The following is a 27,647-nucleotide window of genomic DNA, read 5'->3' on the forward strand; positions in this document are numbered from 1 at the left end:
GTTTGCCAATTAATTTCCACTAATTAGCGCATTCACCATTTTGTCAAGAAAAAAAAACATTTTGTGTGGAATAAATTCAATTAAAATTCATCTTTCAGAAAAGGGTGTACCAAAATTGAGCTACAAACCAAACTTATAATTTTTTAAATAGGATGACATTGACTTTTTATTGGATTTTTGGAATCTAAAAAAAAATTGGAAAATCGTGAATAACTCGCTTATTTGAACCATCCGGTATATATGACTCGTATAACAAAAAAAAGCTGATGAATGGTACTCTCACGTGACGTTGAGCAAACCCGGACAAGTTTCCCGGTTCGGCCGCTAGAGAGCGTCAAAGTTGTTTTTTATAGTTTTTTCGAAATATCTCAGGAACGCTTCAAGTTAGAAGTCTGAAATTTTTACCACAAACCTAACTTGAGGAAGTGCAACTTTTACCTTCTATGCGCTTTTTTGGTACCAGGTACCGTTTGTCTTTGAAAAATTAAAAAACAAAAATTTGTCAAAACATTTTGGACACGCTGTATAATAAATGACGTTCCGATTGGTCTAGAAAAAACATGGCGGAATGCCAACAATTGGGCAGCGTTGCCGCTTCCTACGCCGATTGCATTAGAAAAGAATGCGGTCGCGGTGTTGCGCAATTTACCGGTTTCAGCGGCGGCCATTTTGGTTTTTTTCTTGCACGTGCACGTAAAGCGAGCTAAAATGCGCGTTTTTTTCCTCTCGTACAATCTTTGTATTGTAATTATTGCAACGAAGCGTAAATTGAATTATTGTTATTTAATTTTATACGGAAATCATTTTTGAGGTTATTAAAAATTACGTAAAAATTAATTGAAAATTCAAATTTTGTTTGTTATTTCTTTAATCTACCAGAAATTTCCTTTAAAATGAGATGCAACATCGCTTTTTGACAGAAAATTCAAAATGGCCGAGCTGGGACGCCATTTTGGTTGTCATTTCTTTAATCTACCAGAAATTTCCTTTAAAATGAGATGCAACATCGTTTTTTGACAGAAAATTCAAAATGGCCGAGCTGGGACCCCATTTTGGTTGTCATTTCTTTAATCTACCAGAAATTTCCTTTAAAATGAGATGCAACATCGCTTTTTGACAGAAAATTCAAAATGGCCGAGCTGGGACGCCATTTTGGTTGTCATTTCTTTAATCTACCAGAAATTTCCTTTAAAATGAGATGCAACATCGTTTTTTGCCAGAAAATTCAAAATGGCCGAGCTGGGACGCCATTTTGGTTGTCATTTCTTTAATCTACCAGAAATTTCCTTTAAAATGAGATGCAACATCGTTTTTTGACAGAAAATTCAAAATGGCCGAGCTGGGACGCCATTTTGGTTGTCATTTCTTTAATCTACCAGAAATTTTCTGTGAAATGAAATGTAACATCATTTTTTGACAAAAAATTCAAAATGGCCGGCCTGGGACGCCATTTTGGTTGTCATTTCTCCGACACTTGAAATGTTGAAAATGACAGTTGAAACACAAAATGGCGGCCATTACGTCATTCTGACACTTGAAATGTTAAAAATGACAGTTAAAACACAAAATGGCGGCCATTACGTCATTCTGACACTTGAAATGTTGAAAATTACAGTTGAAACACAAAATGGCGGCCATTACGTCATTTTGACACCTGAAATGTTGAAAATTACAGTTGAAACACAAAATGGCGGCCATTACGTCATTCTGACACTTAAAAGGTTAAAAATGACAGTTGAAACCCAAAATGGCGGCCTTTACGGCATTCTGACACTTCAAATGTTGAAAATGACAGTTAAAACACAAAATGGCGGCCATTACGTCATTCTGACACTTGAAATGTTAAAAATGACAGTTAAAACACAAAATGGCGGCCATTACGTCATTCTGACACTTGAAATGTTGAAAATTACAGTTGAAACACAAAATGGCGGCCATTACGTCATTTTGACACCTGAAATGTTGAAAATTACAGTTGAAACACAAAATGGCTGCCATTACGTCATTCTGACACTTAAAAGGTTAAAAATGACAGTTGAAACCCAAAATGGCGGCCTTTACGGCATTCTGACACTTCAAATGTTGAAAATGACAGTTAAAACACAAAATGGCGACCATTACGTCATTCTGACACTTGAAATGTTAAAAATTACAGTTAAAACACAAAATGGCGGCCATTACGTCATTCTGACACTTGAAATGTTGAAAATGACAGTTAAAACACAAAATGACGGCCATTACGTCATTCTGACACTTGAAATGTTAAAAATGACAGTTAAAACACAAAATTGCGGCCATTACGTCATTCTGACACTTGAAATGTTGAAAATTACAGTTGAAACACAAAATGGCGGCCATTACGTCATTTTGACACCTGAAATGTTGAAAATTACAGTTAAAACACAAAATGGCTGCCATTACGTCATTCTGACACTTAAAAGGTTAAAAATGACAGTTGAAACCCAAAATGGCGGCCTTTACGGCATTCTGACACTTCAAATGTTGAAAATGACAGTTAAAACACAAAATTGCGGCCATTACGTCATTCTGACACTTGAAATGTTGAAAATTACAGTTAAAACACAAAATGGCGGCCATTACGTCATTCTGACACTTGAAATGTTAAAAATTACAGTTAAAACACAAAATGGCGGCCATTACGTCATTCTGACACTTGAAATGTTGAAAATTACAGTTGAAACACAAAATGGCGGCCATTACGTCATTTTGACACCTGAAATGTTGAAAATTACAGTTGAAACACAAAATGGCTGCCATTACGTCATTCTGACACTTAAAAGGTTAAAAATGACAGTTGAAACCCAAAATGGCGGCCTTTACGGCATTCTGACACTTCAAATGTTGAAAATGACAGTTAAAACACAAAATGTCGGCCATTACGTCATTCTGACACTTGAAATGTTAAAAATTACAGTTAAAACACAAAATGGCGGCCATTACGTCATTCTGACACTTGAAATGTTGAAAATGACAGTTAAAACACAAAATGACGGCCATTACGTCATTCTGACACTTGAAATGTTAAAAATGACAGTTAAAACACAAAATTGCGGCCATTACGTCATTCTGACACTTGAAATGTTGAAAATTACAGTTGAAACACAAAATGGCGGCCATTACGTCATTTTGACACCTGAAATGTTGAAAATTACAGTTGAAACACAAAATGGCTGCCATTACGTCATTCTGACACTTAAAAGGTTAAAAATGACAGTTGAAACCCAAAATGGCGGCCTTTACGGCATTCTGACACTTCAAATGTTGAAAATGACAGTTAAAACACAAAATGGCGGCCATTACGTCATTCTGACACTTGAAATGTTGAAAATGACAGTTAAAACACAAAATGACGGCCATTACGTCATTCTGACACTTGAAATGTTGAAAATTACAGTTAAAACTCAAAATGGCGTCCAGCTGCCGCCATTTTGATTTTTAAACCAAAAATTGTAATTTTTAAAATGCGATATCTCGGGAACGAAACAAGCTACCCGGATCGTTCAAGCGCCATTTTAAAGCGTTTTTAATGCTCTTTTCAACGTTATACTACAACACCCTGTATAATTTCACCTAAACAGCGCAAACTTGTAAATTTCTCTAACAAGCAATTAATGCGAAAATAAGAAAAAACAACGTTACAATCAACATGTTTTACTGTTTTTTTTTTGCATTGTCGCTATGCTAGAAAGTAGGAAATGAGGGAAAACTTATCGTTCAACTGAAAATTTCTAGGTTATTATGATTGGTTAAGTAACGAAAGTTCCAACCAATCAGGGCCGAACTTTGGAAAATTCATATTTCCAAAACAGGTAGAGGCACGTGACAACTCATTTAAATGCCATTTTGTAGATATTTTCATCCTCTTTCCAATGACGTGTTAAAAGTCAAAATTGGAGTACAAATTACAGCTACACAAGGATTTAAACCTGGCAACAACGCTGCAAACTCAGACAATTTTTGAACTAAAATATCTCAGAAACTAAAAATACTAGAAAAATAATTTAAACGCCATTTTGTAGCATTTTTCATCCTCTTTCCAATGACGTGTTAAAAGTCAAAATTGGAGTACAAATTACAGCGACACAAGGATTTAAACCTGGCAACAACGCTGCAAACTCAGACAATTTTTGAACTAAAATATCTCAGAAACTAAAAATACTAGAAAAATAATTTAAACGCCATTTTGTAGCATTTTTCATCCTCTTTCCAATGACGTGTTAAAAGTCAAAATTGGAGTACAAATTACAGCTACACAAGGATTTAAACCTGACAACAACGCTGCAAACTCAGACAATTTTTGAACTAAAATATCTCAGAAACTAAAAATACTAGAAAAATAATTTAAACGCCATTTTGTAGCATTTTTCATCCTCTTTCCAATGACGTGTTAAAAGTCAAAATTGGAGTACAAATTACAGCGACACAAGGATTTAAACCTGGCAACAACGCTGCAAACTCAGACAATTTTTGAACTAAAATATCTCAGAAATTAAAAATGCTAGAAAACCCATTTAAACGCCATTTTGTAGCATTTTTCATCCTCTTTCCAATGACGTTTTAAAAGTCAAGATTTCTGTTTAAATTACAGCGTCACAAGAATTTAAACCTGGCAACAACGCTGCAAACTCAGACAATTTTTGAACTAAAATATCTCAGAAACTAAAAATACTAGAAAAATAATTTAAACGCCATTTTGTAGCATTTTTCATCCTCTTTCCAATGACGTGTTAAAAGTCAAAATTGGAGTACAAATTACAGCGACACAAGAATTTAAACCTGGCAACAACGCTGCAAACTCAGACAATTTTTGAACTAAAATATCTCAGAAACTAAAAATACTAGAAAAATAATTTAAACGCCATTTTGTAGCATTTTTCATCCTCTTTCCAATGACGTGTTAAAAGTCAAAATTGGAGTACAAATTACAGCGACACAAGAATTTAAACCTGGCAACAACGCTGCAAACTCAGACAATTTTTGAACTAAAATATCTCAGAAACTAAAAATACTAGAAAAATAATTTAAACGCCATTTTGTAGCATTTTTCATCCTCTTTCCAATGACGTGTTAAAAGTCAAAATTGGAGTACAAATTACAGCGACACAAGGATTTAAACCTGGCAACAACGCTGCAAACTCAGACAATTTTTGAACTAAAATATCTCAGAAATTAAAAATGCTAGAAAACCCATTTAAACGCCATTTTGTAGCATTTTTCATCCTCTTTCCAATGACGTGTTAAAAGTCAAAATTGGAGTACAAATTACAGCGACACAAGGATTTAAACCTGGCAACAACGCTGCAAACTCAGACAATTTTTGAACTAAAATATCTCAGAAACTAAAAATACTAGAAAAATAATTTAAACGCCATTTTGTAGCATTTTTCATCCTCTTTCCAATGACGTGTTAAAAGTCAAAATTGGAGTACAAATTACAGCGACACAAGAATTTAAACCTGGCAACAACGCTGCAAACTCAGACAATTTTTGAACTAAAATATCTCAGAAACTAAAAATACTAGAAAAATAATTTAAACGCCATTTTGTAGCATTTTTCATCCTCTTTCCAATGACGTGTTAAAAGTCAAAATTGGAGTACAAATTACAGCGACACAAGAATTTAAACCTGGCAACAACGCTGCAAACTCAGACAATTTTTGAACTAAAATATCTCAGAAACTAAAAATACTAGAAAAATAATTTAAACGCCATTTTGTAGCATTTTTCATCCTCTTTCCAATGACGTGTTAAAAGTCAAAATTGGAGTACAAATTACAGCGACACAAGGATTTAAACCTGGCAACAACGCTGCAAACTCAGACAATTTTTGAACTAAAATATCTCAGAAATTAAAAATGCTAGAAAACCCATTTAAACGCCATTTTGTAGCATTTTTCATCCTCTTTCCAATGACGTATTAAAAGTCAAGATTTCTGTTTAAATTACAGCGTCACAAGAATTTAAACCTGGCAACAACGCTGCAAACTCAGACAATTTTTGAACTAAAATATCTCAGAAACTAAAAATACTAGAAAAATAATTTAAACGCCATTTTGTAGCATTTTTCATCCTCTTTCCAATGACGTGTTAAAAGTCAAAATTGGAGTACAAATTACAGCGTCACAAGAATTTAAACCTGGCAACAACGCTGCAAACTCAGACACTTTTTGAACTAAAATATCTCAGAAACTAAAAATACTAGAAAAATAATTTAAACGCCATTTTGTAGCATTTTTCATCCTCTTTCCAATGACGTGTTAAAAGTCAAAATTGGAGTACAAATTACAGCGACACAAGGATTTAAACCTGGCAACAACGCTGCAAACTCAGACAATTTTTGAACTAAAATATCTCAGAAACTAAAAATACTAGAAAAATAATTTAAACGCCATTTTGTAGCATTTTTCATCCTCTTTCCAATGACGTGTTAAAAGTCAAAATTGGAGTACAAATTACAGCGACACAAGGATTTAAACCTGGCAACAACGCTGCAAACTCAGACAATTTTTGAACTAAAATATCTCAGAAACTAAAAATACTAGAAAAATAATTTAAACGCCATTTTGTAGCATTTTTCATCCTCTTTCCAATGACGTGTTAAAAGTCAAAATTGGAGTACAAATTACAGCTACACAAGGATTTAAACCTGACAACAACGCTGCAAACTCAGACAATTTTTGAACTAAAATATCTCAGAAACTAAAAATACTAGAAAAATAATTTAAACGCCATTTTGTAGCATTTTTCATCCTCTTTCCAATGACGTGTTAAAAGTCAAAATTGGAGTACAAATTACAGCGACACAAGGATTTAAACCTGGCAACAACGCTGCAAACTCAGACAATTTTTGAACTAAAATATCTCAGAAATTAAAAATGCTAGAAAACCCATTTAAACGCCATTTTGTAGCATTTTTCATCCTCTTTCCAATGACGTATTAAAAGTCAAGATTTCTGTTTAAATTACAGCGTCACAAGAATTTAAACCTGGCAACAACGCTGCAAACTCAGACAATTTTTGAACTAAAATATCTCAGAAACTAAAAATACTAGAAAAATAATTTAAACGCCATTTTGTAGCATTTTTCATCCTCTTTCCAATGACGTGTTAAAAGTCAAAATTGGAGTACAAATTACAGCGACACAAGGATTTAAACCTGGCAACAACGCTGCAAACTCAGACAATTTTTGAACTAAAATATCTCAGAAACTAAAAATACTAGAAAAATAATTTAAACGCCATTTTGTAGCATTTTTCATCCTCTTTCCAATGACGTGTTAAAAGTCAAAATTGGAGTACAAATTACAGCTACACAAGGATTTAAACCTGACAACAACGCTGCAAACTCAGACAATTTTTGAACTAAAATATCTCAGAAACTAAAAATACTAGAAAAATAATTTAAACGCCATTTTGTAGCATTTTTCATCCTCTTTCCAATGACGTGTTAAAAGTCAAAATTGGAGTACAAATTACAGCGACACAAGGATTTAAACCTGGCAACAACGCTGCAAACTCAGACAATTTTTGAACTAAAATATCTCAGAAATTAAAAATACTAGAAAACCCATTTAAACGCCATTTTGTAGCATTTTTCGTCCTCTTTCCACTGCCGTGTAAACAAACTTAAAATTCAGTTTCAGATCGTACCAGGCTGAGAACAAACATTGCCAACCAATGCTAATTGGACCCAACGAATTAACATAGAAAAGGTGAGTAGTCATGGGATTAAATTTTTAAATTAAACAGTAAATAATCGCGATTTAGTGCCACGGAAAAAGGAAAAAATTATAGAACTTTACCGGTTATCCGTAAGGTTAAGGAGAGAAAGAGCGAACATCAAAATTACTTTCCATTTTAAACGAAAGTATTGATAATAGTCTTGATGACATCATTTAATAAAACGACACACTGTATACACATAGTTTTGAAGAAATTTCCACTTTTTTTGACAGTTTTCTAGGCGATTTTCAACGATTTTACTGGTTTGCGAAATATTGACGTGATGACAAATTTGACAGTCCGTATCTCGGTTGTTTTTTGGGTTAGATGGTTCGTTCGCCAACCAAACGAAAGCCCTCAAAATTCCCTATAAATTTGCTTTTTAAGTTTTTTCTGGTCCAATGTACTGGACATGAGTTATTTGGTGTTTTATTCGACAGTGCAGCTTTGGTGCAGTGCTTCTTTCAATCGTGAATAACTCGCTTGTTTGGTACACTCTGTATACACTTTTGTATATCATTGGATAGCCAATGAAATGAGCTTTCCAATGATATGGCAACATTGGTTGATTGGTTTAACGTTTTGGCCGCTAGAGGGCTTCAAACTTGACCTATAATTTTTTTCACTTTTTTGATGCACTCCTTTATTCAGTCGCAAATAAATCGCTTTTTTGGTACACTCGGTATAACATTTTATATATCGTTGGATAGCCAGTGAAATGAGCTTTCCAAAGATATGGCAACATTGATTGATTGGTTTAACCTTTTGGCCGCTAGATGGCTTAAATTTGACAGTAAAAAATGATTTTCTTAATATGACTTATTCGAGACACCGACCAGTAGAATAGCGTATAACTCCTTTCGAATGCATTTCTCAAAAATATTATATAAATACAAATTTTTATAGAATTTCAGGGGCTATCGATTGGTTATAGAAGGAACTTTCTAACCCAAAAACTAACCGAGTTATGACGTTTCAAACATCGAGACCAATCAGGTTTGTAGTGGCCTGCACGTTCACCCGACCTAAATCTGCTCGATTTTTTTTCGGTTTTTTCTTGGTTTTTCCTTATTTACAACGTTATTCCTATCAGTCTAGGCCAACTTGTCCATTCTAGACCAACATATAAGTTAATGTAACCAGTGACGTAGATGTGGGGAATTTTTTCTTCGGAAAAAATGGTTGTGCAGTGCAAAATTCACAGTAATTTGACAGTTTTTAAATTTATGAAAATTTCTCTAAGTAGAACAGGTCAGGACGCAACTTTTTTGATTCTTGACATTTTGGCGTGCAATGCACCGTTTTTTGAAAAAATCGCATTTTTTTTTGAAAATCTTCCCCAGATGTGTGGTGCAACAAAATGGCGCCTAACTTTTTTCCAGTGAGTTTTATGAAAAAACTTAATAAATACGAATTTTTGTAGAATTTTAAGGGCTTCCCAATGATGTATTGAATCATCCTGTAACTGCCCAAATAACGAAGTTACCGTTGATTTTCTGCTAGAAACCACACATTTTGAGCAATATCTCAGAAACACTGTAAAGGAACATTTTTAAAAACATTTCTCTAAGTAGAACAGGTCAGGATGCAACTTTTTTGATTCTTGACATTTTGACGTGAGACGCACCGTTTTTGAGAAAATGGCAATTTTTTGAAAATCAGGGTTATGGTGCAACACGGTGCCCTAAAATGGCGCCCAACTCCATTCCAGTGCGTTTTACGGAAAAAACACAAAAATACAAATTTTTAGAAAATTTAAGGGGCTTTCGATTGCCGCGCGAACGAACCGCTTAACCTAAAAAACAACCGAGTTACGGAGCGTCAAAGTTTGGTTAGTGAATATCTCGAAAACTGCTGGAGAAAGGTTGTCCGAACTTGATTCACCGTCACTCCTTTCAATTGTGACGTCACCCGTACAACGAAACAATCGAAAGTCGTCGTGAAATCGACAGTTTTGATCAAGTAGCAGTGGCAATATGGCGGATGGGGAAACAAGTGTACATAACCTCAATTTTTGACCAATTATCGACGTTTTCTTTAAATAAAAATTTGATAGTAATAATTAATGAATTATGCTAAACCGTTTAATTATTTAATAAGCGAGTTATTTAAGGTTAAATGGAACAGTGCATAAAAATTTCTAAGAAAAATATTGGTAAATTTTGACGCCCTCTAGCGGCCAAATCCTTTAACCTACTCGACCATGTTGCCATATCGTTGGAAAGCCCTTTTCATTGGCTATCCACTGGCATAAAAAAATGTATACATAGTGGACCAAATAAGTGAGTTATTTGAGATTAACTGGAACAGTGCATGGAAATTTTCATGATAAAGTTGAGCCAACTTTGACGCCCTCTAGCGGCCAAACCGTGCAACCTTTTCAACAGTGTAATCATATTGTTGGAAAGCCCTTTTCATTAGCTTTCCATTGACGTATAAAATTTTATACAGAGTGGACCAAATAAGCGAGGCATTTATGGTTAAATGGAAAAGTGCATAAAAATTTCGAAGAAAAACATTGGTAAACTTTGACGCCCTCTAGCGGCCAAACCTTTTAACCTACTAGACCATGTTGCCATATCGTTGGAAAGCTCTTTTCATTTGCTATCCACTGGCATAAAAAAATGTATACAGAGTGAACCAAATGAGTGAGTTATTCACGATTGTTTGAACCAGTGCACCAAAAATGTGCAAAAAAAAACAATCGTTAATAACTCACTTATTTGGTCCACTCTGTATAAACTTTTATACGGCATAGGATAGCCAATGAAATGGGCTTTCCAATGGTATGTCCCTATTGGTTGATTGGTTAACAAATTTGGCCGCTAGAGGGCGTCAAAGTTGACCATAGATTTTTTGCACATTTTTGGTGCAGTGGTCCAAACAATCGTAAATAACTCAGTTCTTTGGTCCACTCTGTATAAACTTTTATTCGGCGTTGGATAGCCAATAAAATGCGCTTTCCAACGGTATGTCCCTATTGGTTGATTGGTTAACAAATTTGGCCGCTAGAGGGCGTCAAATTTGACCATAGATTGTTTGCACATTTTAGGTGCAGTGGTTCAAACAATCGTGAATAACTCACTTATTTGGTCCACTCTGTATAAACTTTTATACGGCGTTGGATAGCCAATGAAATGGGCTTTCCAACGGTATGTCCCTATTGGTTGATTGGTTAACAAATTTGGCCGCTAGAGGGCGTCAAAGTTGACCATAGATTTTTTGCACATTTTTAATTAATGAATTATGCTAAACGGTTTCCGCGCTTAAAATGCGTCATTTTGGTACCGTTTGGTGCTGCTATTGGTACCATTTTCTCTCTCGGTACCATTTGCGGAGAAAAGTGGTCGTCCTTGGGTACCCACAGTATCCCATTCATACATCTCGTGTATTTCTACACATAGAACGCATATTGGAACCGCTTTGAACGGTTGCGGCGTTGCCAGTTTGACCGATTTGTTGCCGGTTCTAAGAAAAACTCGTTTCAGTCCTAACTCGGTTATTCGTGCAGTTATGGGGTGGTTCAATATATCATTGGAAAGCCCTCTAAATTCTCTACAAATTTGTATTTCTATGGTTTTTCCGTAAAACACACTGCAAGGGAGTTGGACGCCAATTAACCAGAGTTGACGTATAAAGAAAAAATCAACAATTTTAGGGAAAAATTTCTTTAAATTTGGGAACAACCATTTGGCAACACTGTCCACTTTTAACCGTTGCACAAAACCTTTTCGTGTGTCATTCCAGTCTGAGGCAAAATTCCCCACATCTACGTCACCGGCTACCGTAACCTATATGTTGGTGTAGAATGGACAAGCTGGCCTAGACTGGGACTGTGAATCAGAAAAAAAAAAAAAAAAAAGTCGAACGGATTCAGATCGGGTGTGCGTGCAGGCCACTACAAACGTTGGATTGTTTGGGGTTGATGTTTGACGCGTCATAACTCTGTTAGTTTTCAGGTTAGGAGGTTCCTTCTTGAACCAATCGAAAGTCCTTAAAATTCTCTATATATTTGAATTTTTGAGGTTTCTTTGAGAAACGTACTGGAAATGAGTTATGAGCTATTCTAGTGCACGAGTGCACCAAAAAGTGCAAACAAACTTTAGTCAATTTTGACGACCTCTAGCGGTCAAACGGTTCAACCAATCAAGTTATGTAGCCATTTCGTTGGAAAGCCCATTTCATTGGCTATCCAACGCCGTATAAAAGTTTATACAGAGTGGACCAAATAAGTGAGTTATTCACGATTGTTTGAACCACTGCACCAAGAATGTGCAAAAAATCTATGGTCAACTTTGACGCCCTCTAGCGGCCAAATTTTTTAACCAATCAACCAATAGGGTCATACCGTTGTAAAGCCCATTTCATTGGCTATCCAACGCCGTATAAAAGTTTATACAGAGTGGACCAAATGAGTGAGTTATTCACGATTGTTTGAACCACTGCACCTAAAATGTGCAAAAAATCTATGGTCAACTTTGACGCCCTCTAGCGGCCATATTTTTTAACCAATCAACCAATATTGCAACACTGTTGGAAAGCCCATTTCATTGGCTATCCAACGCCGTATAAAAGTTTATACAGAGTGGACCAAATAAGTGAGTTATTAACGATTGTTTTTTTTGCACATTTTTGGTGCACTGGTTCAAACAATCGTGAATAACTCACTCATTTGGTTCACTCTGTATACATTTTTTTATGCCAGTGGATAGCAAATGAAAAGGGCTTTCCAACGATATGGCAACATGGTCTAGTAGGTTAAAGGGTTAGGCCGCTAGAGGGCGTCAAAGTTTACCAATGTTTTTCTTCGAAATTTGTATGCACTTTTTCATTTAATCATAAATAACTCGCTTATTTGGTCCACTCTGTATAAAATTTTATACGTCAATGGATAGCCAATGAAAAGGGCTTTCCAACGATATAGCAGCATGGTCTAGTAGGTTAAAGGGTTTGGCCGCTAGAGGGCGTCAAAGTTTACCAATGTTTTTCTTCGAAATTTGTATGCACTTTTTCATTTAATCATAAATAACTCGCTTATTTGGTACACTCTGTATAAAATTTTATACGTCAATCGAAAGCCAATGAAAAGGGCTTTCCAACGATATGGCAACATGGTCTAGTAGGTTAAAAGGTTTGGCCGCTAGAGGGCGTCAAAATTTACCAATGTTTTTCTTCGAAATTTTTATGCACTATTCCATTTAACCTTAAATAACTCGCTTATTTGGTCCACTCTGTATACAATTTTATACGTCAATGGAAAGCTAATGAAAAGGGCTTTCCAACAATATGATTACACTGTTGAAAAGGTTGCACGGTTTGGCCGCTAGAGGGCGTCAAAGTTGACTCAACTTTATCATGAAAATTTTCATGCACTGTTCCAGTTTACCTCAAATAACTCACTTATTTGGTCCACTCTGTATACATTTTTTTATGCCAGTGGATAGCCAATGAAAAGGGCTTTCCAACGATATGGCAACATGGTCGAGTAGGTTAAAGGACTTGGCCGCTAGAGGGCGTCAAAGTTTACCAATGTTTTTCTTAGAAATTTATATGCACTGTTCCATTTAACCTTAATTAACTCGCTTATTTGGTCCACTCTGTATACAATTTTATACGTCAATGGAAAGCTAATGAAAAGGGCTTTCCAACAATATGATTACACTGTTGAAAAGGTTGCACGGTTTGGCCGCTAGAGGGCGTCAAAGTTGTCTCAACTTTATCATGAAAATTTTCATGCACTGTTCCAGTTTACCTCAAATAACTCACTTATTTGGTCCACTCTGTATACATTTTTTTTATACCAGTGGATAGCCAATGAAAAGGGCTTTCCAACGATATGGCAACATGGTCTAGTAGGTTAAAGGATTTGGCCGCTAGAGGGCGTCAAAGTTTACCAATGTTTTTCTTAGAAATTTTTATGCTCGGTTCCATTTAACCTTAAATAACTCGCTTATTTGGTCCACCCTGTATAAACTTTTTTACACCAATAGAAAGCTAGTAAAAAGGGCTTTTCAAAGATATGGTAAAATTCCAGATTATGGAGGCTGTCCCCGATGGAAACCACGTGACCACCTCCAGCGTCACCCCCCCAACCGTTGACGTCACAGACCACCAGAGTGACGTCACCCCCGACCATCACAGTGACGTCAGCACGACAACCAACCAGTACTACCACAAAAACGAGGTTACCATGCCAATTCACTATGGCGACGATGACGTCACACCCCAACAGGACCATAACCTCAAACAGCCGCATTACATGTCCACCATCAATTTGAATATTAAGCAAAGTTTGGAAAATCACAGTAATTTGGAGGTTATGAGCCGAAATTACCGTAGCACGAGTCGATTGAATGGGGATGAGTCGCCGGGGAGTGTCAAAAAAGTGTTGGGGGTGGAAAATGACGGTTTCGAGCCCGAGGAACCGTACAGTAACGGAGATGGTGAGTTGTTTAGGTTTTTGTTGAATATCTCAGCGAGGGGACGTTTTAGGGCAAAAGTGCCTTCTAGTGAGTTGATAGAGCGTGAAATTCCCTACAGCTTTCCATATTAACAATTTTTTGATATTTTTCAAAATAACCGAGTTATGCGTGGTTGAACTTGTTGAGGGTGGTTTAAAAGCACTTTTTTGTGCTTTGACACAGTTTTTAAGGAATATCTCCCTTTGGAAACCTTTTAGAGCAAAAACTCATGAATACAATCTGATAGAGAATGAAATTTCCTACAACTTTCTCTTTTCACAATTTTTTTATATTTTCCAAAATAACAGAGTTATGCGTGGTTGAACTTGTTTAGGGTGGTTTAAAAGCACTTTTTTGTGCTTTGACACAGTTTTCAGGAAAAATCTCCCTTAGGAGGCCCTTCAGGGCAAAAATACCTGAATACAATCTAATAGAGAATGAAATTCCTCACAACTTTCCCTTTTAACAATTTTTTGATATTTTCCAAAATAACCGAGTTATGCGTGGTTGAACTTGTTTAGGGTGGTTTAAAAGCACTTTTTTGTGCTTTGACACAGTTTTTAGAAAAAATCTCCCTTAGGAGGCCCTTAACGACAAAAACATCTGAATACAATCTGATAGAGAATGAAATTCCCTACAACTTTCTGTATTAACGATTTTTTTATATTTTCCAAAATAACCGAGTTATGCGTGGTTGAACTTGTTTAGGGTCGTTTAAAAGCACTTTTTTGTGCTTTGACACAGTTTTTAGGAAAAATCTCCCTTAGAAGGCCCTTAAGGGCAAAAACGCCTGAATACAATCTGATAGAGACTGAAATTCCCTACAACTTTCTATATTAACGATTTTTTGATATTTTTCAAAATAACCGAGTTATGCGTGGTTGAACTTGTTTAGGGTCGTTTAAAAGCACTTTTTTGTGCTTTGACACAGTTTTTAGAAAAAATCTCCCTTAGGAGGCCCTTAACGACAAAAACATCTGAATACAATCTGATAGAGAATGAAATTCCCTACAACTTTCTGTACTAACGATTTTTTGATATTTTCCAAAATAACCGAGTTATGCGTGATTGAACTTGTTTAGGGTCGTTTAAAAGCACTTTTTTGTGCTTTGACACAGTTTTTAAGGAATATCTCCCTTTGGAAACCTTTTAGAGCAAAAACTCATGAATACAATCTGATAGAGAATGAAATTTCCTACAACTTTCTCTTTTCACAATTTTTTTATATTTTCCAAAATAACAGAGTTATGCGTGGTTGAACTTGTCTAGGGTCGTTTAAAAGCACTTTTTTGTGCTTTGACACAGTTTTTACGAAAAATCTCCCTTAGGAGGCCCTTCAGGGCAAAAACACCTGAATACAATCTGATAGAGAATCAAATTCCCTACAATTTTCCATATTAACTATTTTTTATATTTTCCAAAATAACGAAATTACGCGTTGTTGAACTTGTCTAGGGTCGTTTAAAAGCACTTTTTTGTGCTTTGACACAGTTTTTACGAAAAATCTCCCTTAGGAGGCCCTTAAGGGCAAAAACACCTGAATACAATCTGATAGAGACTGAAATTCCCTACAACTTTCTATATTAACGATTTTTTGATATTTTTCAAAATAACCGAGTTATGCGTGGTTGAACTTGTTTAGGGTGGTTTAAAAGCACTTTTTTGTGCTTTGACACAGTTTTCAGGAAAAATCTCCCTTAGGAGGCCCTTCAGGGCAAAAATACCTGAATACAATCTAATAGAGAATGAAATTCCTCACAACTTTCCCTTTTAACGATTTTTTGATATTTTCCAAAATAACCGAGTTATGCGTGGTTGAACTTGTTTAGGGTTGTTTAAAAGCACTTTTTTGTGCTTTGACACAGTTTTTAGAAAAAATCTCCCTTAGGAGGCCCTTAACGACAAAAACATCTGAATACAATCTGATAGAGAATGAAATTCCCTACAACTTTCTATATTAACGATTTTTTTATATTTTCCAAAATAACCGAGTTATGCGTGGTTGAACTTGTTTAGGGTGGTTTAAAAGCACTTTTTTGTGCTTTGACACAGTTTTCAGGAAAAATCTGCCTTAGGAGGCCCTTCAGGGCAAAAATACCTGAATACAATCTAATAGAGAATGATATTCCTCACAACTTTCCCTTTTAACGATTTTTTGATATTTTCCAAAATAACCGAGTTATGCGTTGTTGAACTTGTTTAGGGTGGTTTAAAAGCACTTTTTTGTGCTTTGGCACAGTTTTTAGGAAAAATCTCCCTTAGAAGGCCCTTAATGGCAAAAACGCCTGAATTCAATCTGATAGAGAATGAAATTCCCTACAACTTTCCATATTAACGATTTTTTGATATTTTCCAAAATAACCGAGTTATGCGTGATTGAACTTGTTTAGGGTCGTTTAAAAGCACTTTTTTGTGCTTTGACACAGTTTTTACGAAAAATCTCCCTTAGGAGGCCCTTAAGGGCAAAAACACCTGAATCCAATCTGATAGAGGATGAAATTCCCTACAACTTTCCATATTAACGATTTTTTGATATTTTCCAAAATAACCGAGTTATGCGTGGTTGAACTTGTTGAGGGTGGTTTAAAAGCACTTTTTTGTGCTTTGACACAGTTTTCAGGAAAAATCTCCCTTAGGAGGCCCTTAAGGGCAAAAACACCTGAATCCAATCTGATAGAGGATGAAATTCCCTACAACTTTCCATATTAACGATTTTTTGATATTTTCCAAAATAACCGAGTTATGCGTGATTGAACTTGTTTAGGGTCGTTTAAAAGCACTTTTTTGTGCTTTGACACAGTTTTTACGAAAAATCTCCCTTAAGAGGCCCTTAACGACAAAAACATCTGAATACAATCTGATAGAGAATGAAATTCCCTACAGCTTTCCATATTAACGATTTTTTGATATTTTCCAAAATAACCGAGTTATGCGTGGTTGAACTTTGTTGAGGGTGGTTTAAAAGCACTTTTTTGTGCTTTGACACAGTTTTCAGAAAAAATCTCCCTTAGGAGGCCCTTAAGGGCAAAAACATCTGAATACAATCTGATAGAGAATGAAATTCCCTACAACTTTCTGTATTAACGATTTTTTTATATTTTCCAAAATAACCGAGTTATGCGTGGTTGAACTTGTTTAGGGTTGTTTAAAAGCACTTTTTTGTGCTTTGACACAGTTTTTACGAAAAATCTTCCTTAGGAGGCCCTTAACGACAAAAACATCTGAATACAATCTGATAGAGAATGAAATACCCTACAGCTTTCCATATTAACAATTTTTTGATATTTTCCAAAATAACCGAGTTATGCGTGGTTGAACTTGTTTAGGGTGGTTTAAAAGAACTTTTTTGTGCTTTGACACAGTTTTCAGGAAAAATCTCCCTTAGGAGGCCCTTAAGGGCAAAAACACCTGAATACAATCTGATAGAGACTGAAATTCCCTACAACTTTCTATATTAACGATTTTTTGATATTTTTCAAAATAACCGAGTTATGCGTGGTTGAACTTGTTTAGGGTCGTTTAGAAGCACTTTTTTGTGCTTTGACACAGTTTTTAGGAAAAATCTCCCTTAGAAGGCCCTTAAGGGCAAAAACACCTGAATACAATCTGATAGAGAATCAAATTCCCTACAACTTTCCATATTAACGATTTTTTGATATTTTCCAAAATAACCGAGTTATGCGTGGTTGAACTTGTTTAGGGTTGTTTAAAAGCACTTTTTTGTGCTTTGACACAGTTTTTAGAAAAAATCTCCCTTAGGAGGCCCTTAACGACAAAAACATCTGAATACAATCTGATAGAGAATGAAATTCCCTACAACTTTCTATATTAACGATTTTTTTATATTTTCCAAAATAACCGAGTTATGCGTGGTTGAACTTGTTTAGGGTGGTTTAAAAGCACTTTTTTGTGCTTTGACACAGTTTTCAGGAAAAATCTGCCTTAGGAGGCCCTTCAGGGCAAAAATACCTGAATACAATCTAATAGAGAATGATATTCCTCACAACTTTCCCTTTTAACGATTTTTTGATATTTTCCAAAATAACCGAGTTATGCGTTGTTGAACTTGTTTAGGGTGGTTTAAAAGCACTTTTTTGTGCTTTGGCACAGTTTTTAGGAAAAATCTCCCTTAGAAGGCCCTTAATGGCAAAAACGCCTGAATTCAATCTGATAGAGAATGAAATTCCCTACAACTTTCCATATTAACGATTTTTTGATATTTTCCAAAATAACCGAGTTATGCGTGATTGAACTTGTTTAGGGTCGTTTAAAAGCACTTTTTTGTGCTTTGACACAGTTTTTACGAAAAATCTCCCTTAGGAGGCCCTTAAGGGCAAAAACACCTGAATCCAATCTGATAGAGGATGAAATTCCCTACAACTTTCCATATTAACGATTTTTTGATATTTTCCAAAATAACCGAGTTATGCGTGGTTGAACTTGTTGAGGGTGGTTTAAAAGCACTTTTTTGAGCTTTGACACAGTTTTCAGGAAAAATCTCCCTTAGGAGGCCCTTAAGGGCAAAAACACCTGAATCCAATCTGATAGAGGATGAAATTCCCTACAACTTTCCATATTAACGATTTTTTGATATTTTCCAAAATAACCGAGTTATGCGTGATTGAACTTGTTTAGGGTCGTTTAAAAGCACTTTTTTGTGCTTTGACACAGTTTTTACGAAAAATCTCCCTTAAGAGGCCCTTAACGACAAAAACATCTGAATACAATCTGATAGAGAATGAAATTCCCTACAGCTTTCCATATTAACGATTTTTTGATATTTTCCAAAATAACCGAGTTATGCGTGGTTGAACTTTGTTGAGGGTGGTTTAAAAGCACTTTTTTGTGCTTTGACACAGTTTTCAGAAAAAATCTCCCTTAGGAGGCCCTTAAGGGCAAAAACATCTGAATACAATCTGATAGAGAATGAAATTCCCTACAACTTTCTGTATTAACGATTTTTTTATATTTTCCAAAATAACCGAGTTATGCGTGGTTGAACTTGTTTAGGGTTGTTTAAAAGCACTTTTTTGTGCTTTGACACAGTTTTTACGAAAAATCTTCCTTAGGAGGCCCTTAACGACAAAAACATCTGAATACAATCTGATAGAGAATGAAATACCCTACAGCTTTCCATATTAACAATTTTTTGATATTTTCCAAAATAACCGAGTTATGCGTTGTTGAACTTGTTTAGGGTGGTTTAAAAGCACTTTTTTGTGCTTTGGCACAGTTTTTAGGAAAAATCTCCCTTAGAAGGCCCTTAAGGGCAAAAACGCCTGAATCCAATCTGATAGATAATGAAATTCCCCACAACTTTCCCTTTTAACGATTTTTTATATTTTCCAAAATAACGAAATTAAGCGTGGTTGAACTTTTTTAGGGTCGTTTAAAAGCACTTTTTTGTGCTTTGGCACAGTTTTTAGGAAAAATCTCCCTTAGAAGGCCCTTTAGGGCAAAAACGCCTGAATTCAATCTGATAGAGAATGAAATTTCCTACAACTTTTCTTCCATACACTTTCCGACTCCGGCCACAAATAACGGGGCTACGCCCCCTCAAACTTAAGAGTGTGTAATTTCCATTTCCCAGCACATTTTTTGGTACTAAAAAGTGTTTTTTTGACGCAGTAAAAAGCACATTCGACCACTCCAAGCCGTACAACGAGAAACCGATGACGGAAACTGTCAATTTGGAACTAATCAACATGAAACCACCTGGGGTCGATGTGGTGGGGACCCATCAAAATGGCGTCATCAACGAAATCCCAGTGAAAAAGGACGAAGACGTGGAAATTGGCAATCCTTACGACGAATACTTTGTGCCGGTCAACGAGCACCGAAAATATATGAGGTAAGCTCTAAACTACCAACTGACGCAAAAATCACCTGAATCGGACGTTTAGAATGTGAGTTATGGCATTTTTGCCGTTCGCGGACACTAAATTTCACGATTTTGCTTTTTTTTTTGGATTTCTTGGGCTGCTACGCCCCTGTATTAAATCTGACCAAGTTGATTTTTTACTGTAGATTGAATACATTCTAAGCTACCAACTGACCCAAAAATCGCCTGAATCGGACGTTTAGAATGTGAGTTATGTCATTTTTGCCGTTCGCGGACACTAAATTTCACAATTTTGCTTTTTTTTTTGGATTTCTTGGGCTGCTACGCCCCTGAATTAGATCCGACCAAGTTGATTTTTTACTGTGGATTGAGTACAGTCTAAGCGACCAACTGACGCAAAAATCATCTCAAACGGACGTTTAGAATGTGAGTTATGGCATTTTTGCCGTTCGCGGACATTTAATTTCACGATTTTGCTTTTTTTTTTTGGATTTCTTGGGCTGCTACGCCCCTGTAATAGATCCGATGAAGTTGATTTTTTAATGTGGAGTGAGTACAGTCTAAGCTACCAACTGACGCAAAAATCACCTGAATCGGACGTTTAGAATGTGAGTTATGGCATTTTTGCCGTTCGCGGACACTAAATTTCACGTTTTTGCTGTTTTTTTGGATTTTTTGGGCTGCTACGCCCCTGTATTAAGTTTGACCAAGCTGATTTTTTTTCTGTGGATTGAGTCCAGTCTAAGCTACCAGCTGACGCAAAAATCACCTGAATCGAACATTTAGAATGTGAGTTATGGCATTTTTGCCGTTCGCGGACACTAAATTTCACAATTTTGCTTTTTTTTTTTGGATTTCTTGGGCTGCTACGCCCCTGTATTAGATCCGACCAAGTTGATTTTTTACTGTGGATTAAGTACAGTCTAAGCTACCAGCTGACGCAAAAATCATCTCAAACGGACGTTTAGAATGTTAGTTATGGCAGTTTTGCCGTTCGCGGACACAAGTTTCACAATTTTGCTTTTTTTTTTTTGGATTTCTTGGGCTACTACGCCCCTGTAATAGATTCGACCAAGTTGATTTTTTACTGTGGATTGAGTACAGTCTAAGCTACCAACTGACGCAAAAATCATCTCAAACGGACGTTTAGAATGTGAGTTATGGCATTTTTGCCATTCGCGGACACTAAATTTCACGATTCTGCTTTTTTTTGGATTTTTTGAGCTGCTACGCCCCTGTATTAGATCCGACAAAGTTGATTTTTTACTGTGGATTGAGTACAGTCTAAGCTACCAACTGACGCAAAAATCATCTCAAACGGACGTTTAGAATGTGAGTTATGGCAGTTTTGCCGTTCGCGGACACATTTCACAATTTTGCTTTTTTTTTTGGATTTCTTGGGCTGCTACGCCCCTGAATTAGATCCGACCAAGTTGATTTTTTACTGTGGATTGAGTACAGTCTAAGCTACCAACTGACGCAAAAATCATCTCAAACGGACGTTTAGAATGTGAGTTATGGCAGTTTTGCCGTTCGCGGACACATTTCACAATTTTGCTTTTTTTTTTGGATTTCTTGGGCTGCTACGCCCCTGTATTAGATCCGACCAAGTTGATTTTTTACTGTGGATTGAGTACAGTCTAAGCTACCAACTGACGCAAAAATCATCTCAAACGGACGTTTAGAATGTGAGTTATGGCAGTTTTGCCGTTCGCGGACACATTTCACAATTTTGCTGTTTTTTTGGATTTCTTGGGCTGCTACGCCCCTGTATTAGATCCGACCAAGTTGATTTTTTTACTGTGGATTGAGTACAGTCTAAGCTACCAACTGACGCAAAAATCATCTCAAACGGACGTTTAGAATGTGAGTTATGGCAGTTTTGCCGTTCGCGGACAGATTTCACAATTTTGCTTTTTTTTTTGGATTTCTTGGGCTGCTACGCCCCTGAATTAGATCCGACCAAGTTGATTTTTTACTGTGGATTGAGTACAGTCTAAGCTACCAGCTGAAGCAAAAATCACCTGAATCGGACGTTTAGAATGTGAGTTATGGCATTTTTGCCGTTCGCGGACATTTAATTTCACGATTTTGCTTTTTTTTGGATTTCTTGGGCTGCTACGCCCTTGTAATAGATCCGACCAAGTTAATTTTTTACTGTGGATTGAGTACAGTCTAAGCTACCAGCTGACGCAAAAATCATTTCAAACGCACGTTTAGAATGTGAGTTATGGCAGTTTTGCCGTTCGCGGACGCAAATTTCACAATTTTGCTTTTTTTTTTTGGATTTCTTGGGCTGCTACGCCCCTGTATTAGATCCGACCAAGTTGATTTTTTACTGTGGATTGAGTACAGTCTAAGCTACCAACTGACGCAAAAATCATCTCAAACGGACGTTTAGAATGTGAGTTATGGCAGTTTTGCCGTTCGCGGACAGATTTCACAATTTTGCTTTTTTTTTTGGATTTCTTGGGCTGCTACGCCCCTGAATTAGATCCGACCAAGTTGATTTTTTACTGTGGATTGAGTACAGTCTAAGCTACCAGCTGAAGCAAAAATCACCTGAATCGGACGTTTAGAATGTGAGTTATGGCATTTTTGCCGTTCGCGGACATTTAATTTCACGATTTTGCTTTTTTTTGGATTTCTTGGGCTGCTACGCCCTTGTAATAGATCCGACCAAGTTAATTTTTTACTGTGGATTGAGTACAGTCTAAGCTACCAGCTGACGCAAAAATCATTTCAAACGCACGTTTAGAATGTGAGTTATGGCAGTTTTGCCGTTCGCGGACGCAAATTTCACAATTTTGCTTTTTTTTTTTGGATTTCTTGGGCTGCTACGCCCCTGTATTAGATCCGACCAAGTTGATTTTTTACTGTGGATTGAGTACAGTCTAAGCTACCAACTGACGCAAAAATCATCTCAAACGGACGTTTAGAATGTGAGTTATGGCAGTTTTGCCGTTCGCGGACAGATTTCACAATTTTGCTTTTTTTTTTGGATTTCTTGGGCTGCTACGCCCCTGAATTAGATCCGATCAAGTTGCTTTTTTACTGTGGATTAAGTACAGTCTAAGCTACCAGCTGACGCAAAAATCACCTGAATCGGACGTTTAGAATGTGAGTTATGGCATTTTTGCCGTTCGCGGACTAAATTTCACGATTTTGCTGTTTTTTTGGATTTCTTGGGCTGCTACGCCCCTGTATTAGATCCGATCAAGTTGCTTTTTTACTGTGGTTTAAGTACAGTCTAAGCTACCAGCTGACGCAAAAATCACCTGAATCGAACGTTTAGAATGTGAGTTATGGCATTTTTGCCGTTCGCGGACACAAATTTCACGATTTTGCTTTTTTTTTTGGATTTCTTGGGCTGCTACGCCCCTGAATTAGATCCGACCAAGTTGATTTTTTACTGTGGATTGAGTACAGTCTAAGCTACCAACTGACGCAAAAATCATCTCAAACGGACGTTTAGAATGTGAGTTATGGCAGTTTTGCCGTTCGCGGACACATTTCACAATTTTGCTTTTTTTTTTGGATTTCTTGGGCTGCTACGCCCCTGAATTAGATCCGACCAAGTTGATTTTTTACTGTGGATTGAGTACAGTCTAAGCTACCAACTGACGCAAAAATCATCTCAAACGGACGTTTAGAATGTGAGTTATGGCAGTTTTGCCGTTCGCGGACACATTTCACAATTTTGCTTTTTTTTTTGGATTTCTTGGGCTGCTACGCCCCTGAATTAGATCCGACAAAGTTGATTTTTTACTGTGGATTGAGTACAGTATAAGCTACCAACTGACCCAAAAATCGCCTGAATCGGACGTTTAGAATGTGAGTTATGGCATTTTTGCCGTTCGCGGACTAAATTTCACGATTTTGCTGTTTTTTTGGATTTCTTGGGCTGCTACGCCCCTGTATTAGATCCGACAAAGTTGATTTTTTACTGTGGATTGAGTACAGTCTAAGCTACCAACTGACGCAAAAATCATCTCAAACGGACGTTTAGAATGTGAGTTATGGCAGTTTTGCCGTTCGCGGACACATTTCACAATTTTGCTTTTTTTTTTTTGGATTTCTTGGGCTGCTACGCCCCTGTATTAGATCCGATCAAGTTGCTTTTTTACTGTGGTTTAAGTACAGTCTAAGCTACCAGCTGACGCAAAAATCAAGTGAATCGAACGTTTAGAATGTGAGTTATGGCATTTTTGCCGTTCGCGGACACTAAATTTCACAATTTTGCTTTTTTTTTTTTGGATTTCTTGGGCTGCTACGCCCCTGTATTAGATCCGATCAAGTTGCTTTTTTACTGTGGTTTAAGTACAGTCTAAGCTACCAGCTGACGCAAAAATCAAGTGAATCGAACGTTTAGAATGTGAGTTATGGCATTTTTGCCGTTCGCGGACACTAAATTTCACAATTTTGCTTTTTTTTTTTTGGATTTCTTGGGCTGCTACGCCCCTGTATTAGATCCGATCAAGTTGCTTTTTTACTGTGGTTTAAGTACAGTCTAAGCTACCAGCTGACGCAAAAATCAAGTGAATCGAACGTTTAGAATGTGAGTTATGGCATTTTTGCCGTTCGCGGACACTAAATTTCACAATTTTGCTTTTTTTTTTTTGGATTTCTTGGGCTGCTACGCCCCTGTATTAGATCCGACCAAGTTGATTTTTTACTGTGGATTGAGTACAGTCTAAGCTACCAACTGACGCAAAAATCATCTCAAACGGACGTTTAGAATGTGAGTTATGGCAGTTTTGCCGTTCGCGGACAGATTTCACAATTTTGCTTTTTTTTTGGATTTCTTGGGCTGCTACGCCCCTGAATTAGATCCGACCAAGTTGATTTTTTACTGTGGATTGAGTACAGTCTAAGCTACCAGCTGACGCAAAAATCACCTGAATCGGACGTTTAGAATGTGAGTTATGGCATTTTTGCCGTTCGCGGACATTAATTTCACGATTTTGCTTTTTTTTGGATTTCTTGGGCTGCTACGCCCTTGTAATAGATCCGACCAAGTTAATTTTTTACTGTGGATTGAGTACAGTCTAAGCTACCAACTGACGCAAAAATCATCTCAAACGGACGTTTAGAATGTGAGTTATGGCAGTTTTGCCGTTCGCGGACAGATTTCACAATTTTGCTTTTTTTTTTGGATTTCTTGGGCTGCTACGCCCCTGAATTAAATCTGACCAAGTTGATTTTTTTACTGTCGATTGAGCACAGTCTAAGCTACCAGCTGACGCAAAAATCGCCTGAATCGGACGTTTAGAATGTGAGTTATGGCATTGTTGCCGCTCGCGGACACTAAATTTCACGATTTTGCTTTTTTTTTTGGATTTCTTGGGCTGCTACGCCCCTGTATTAGATCCGACCAAGTTGATTTTTTAATGTGGAGTGAGTACAGTCTAAGCTACCAACTGACGCAAAAATCGCCTGAATCGGACGTTTAGAATGTGAGTTATGGCATTTTTGCCGTTCGCGGACACTAAATTTCACGTTTTTGCTGTTTATTTGGATTTTTTGGGATGCTACGCCCCTGTATTAAGTTTGACAAGCTGATTTTTTTTCTGTGGATTGAGTACAGTCTAAGCTACCAGCTGACGCAAAAATCATCTCAAACGGACGTTTAGAATGTGAGTTATGGCAGTTTTGCCGTTCGCGGACAGATTTCACAATTTTGCTTTTTTTTTGGATTTCTTGGGCTGCTACGCCCCTGTATTAGATCCGATCAAGTTGCTTTTTTACTGTGGATTAAGTACAGTCTAAGCTACCAGCTGACGCAAAAATCACCTGAATCGAACGTTTAGAATGTGAGTTATGGCATTTTTGCCGTTCGCGGACACTAAATTTCACGATTTTGCTTTTTTTTTTTGGATTTCTTGGGCTACTACGCCCCTGTAATAGATCCAACCAAGTTGCTTTTTTACTGTGGATTGAGTACAGTCTAAGCTACCAGCTGACGCAAAAATCACCTGAATCGGACGTTTAGAATGTGAGTTATGGCATTTTTGCCGTTCGCGGACTAAATTTCACGATTTTGCTGTTTTTTTTGGATTTCTTGGGCTGCTACGCCCCTGTATTAGATCCGATCAAGTTGCTTTTTTACTGTGGTTTAAGTACAGTCTAAGCTACCAGCTGACGCAAAAATCACCTGAATCGAACGTTTAGAATGTGAGTTATGGCATTTTTGCCGTTCGCGGACACAAATTTCACGATTTTGCTTTTTTTTTTTGGATTTCTTGGGCTGCTACGCCCCTGAATTAGATCCGACCAAGTTGATTTTTTACTGTGGATTGAGTACAGTCTAAGCTACCAACTGACGCAAAAATCATCTCAAACGGACGTTTAGAATGTGAGTTATGGCAGTTTTGCCGTTCGCGGACACATTTCACAATTTTGCTTTTTTTTTTGGATTTCTTGGGCTGCTACGCCCCTGAATTAGATCCGACCAAGTTGATTTTTTACTGTGGATTGAGTACAGTCTAAGCTACCAACTGACGCAAAAATCATCTCAAACGGACGTTTAGAATGTGAGTTATGGCAGTTTTGCCGTTCGCGGACACATTTCACAATTTTGCTTTTTTTTTTGGATTTCTTGGGCTGCTACGCCCCTGAATTAGATCCGACAAAGTTGATTTTTTACTGTGGATTGAGTACAGTATAAGCTACCAGCTGACCCAAAAATCGCCTGAATCGGACGTTTAGAATGTGAGTTATGGCATTTTTGCCGTTCGCGGACACTAAATTTCACAATTTTGCTTTTTTTTTTTTGGATTTCTTGGGCTGCTACGCCCCTGTATTAGATCCGATCAAGTTGCTTTTTTACTGTGGTTTAAGTACAGTCTAAGCTACCAGCTGACGCAAAAATCAAGTGAATCGAACGTTTAGAATGTGAGTTATGGCATTTTTGCCGTTCGCGGACACTAAATTTCACAATTTTGCTTTTTTTTTTTTGGATTTCTTGGGCTGCTACGCCCCTGTATTAGATCCGATCAAGTTGCTTTTTTACTGTGGTTTAAGTACAGTCTAAGCTACCAGCTGACGCAAAAATCAAGTGAATCGAACGTTTAGAATGTGAGTTATGGCATTTTTGCCGTTCGCGGACACTAAATTTCACAATTTTGCTTTTTTTTTTTTTGGATTTCTTGGGCTGCTACGCCCCTGTATTAGATCCGATCAAGTTGCTTTTTTACTGTGGTTTAAGTACAGTCTAAGCTACCAGCTGACGCAAAAATCAAGTGAATCGAACGTTTAGAATGTGAGTTATGGCATTTTTGCCGTTCGCGGACACTAAATTTCACAATTTTGCTTTTTTTTTTTTGGATTTCTTGGGCTGCTACGCCCCTGTATTAGATCCGACCAAGTTGATTTTTTTCTGTGGATTGAGTACAGTCTAAGCTACCAACTGACGCAAAAATCATCTCAAACGGACGTTTAGAATGTGAGTTATGGCAGTTTTGCCGTTCGCGGACAGATTTCACAATTTTGCTTTTTTTTGGATTTCTTGGGCTGCTACGCCCCTGAATTAGATCCGACCAAGTTGATTTTTTACTGTGGATTGAGTACAGTCTAAGCTACCAGCTGAAGCAAAAATCACC

The 27,647-nt window shown here is 36.9% G+C and overlaps 1 protein-coding gene across 12 annotated transcripts in view; it reads left to right on the forward strand.

The window, feature by feature from the left end:
- LOC145738090 (uncharacterized) overlaps positions 1–27,647 on the forward strand; it is a 50,325-nt gene that overhangs the window by 5,165 nt on the left and 17,513 nt on the right. For 11 of the 12 annotated variants that reach the window (XM_081992944.1, XM_081992946.1, XM_081992951.1 and 8 more), the window contains exons 2-4: positions 7,659–7,733; positions 13,778–14,186; positions 19,833–20,055. In XM_081992944.1, coding sequence (XP_081849070.1) covers positions 13,781–14,186; positions 19,833–20,055 — 629 coding nt within the window. In that variant the 5' untranslated portion in view covers positions 7,659–7,733; positions 13,778–13,780. The remainder of the gene's footprint in view (positions 1–7,658; positions 7,734–13,777; positions 14,187–19,832; positions 20,056–27,647) is intronic. The other variant, XM_081992945.1, reaches the window with a different exon arrangement.

This window comes from Ips typographus, linkage group LG15 (assembly GCF_016097725.1).
Source record: "Ips typographus isolate SLU linkage group LG15, UJ_Ityp_2.0, whole genome shotgun sequence".
Lineage (NCBI taxonomy): Eukaryota > Metazoa > Arthropoda > Insecta > Coleoptera > Curculionidae > Ips > Ips typographus.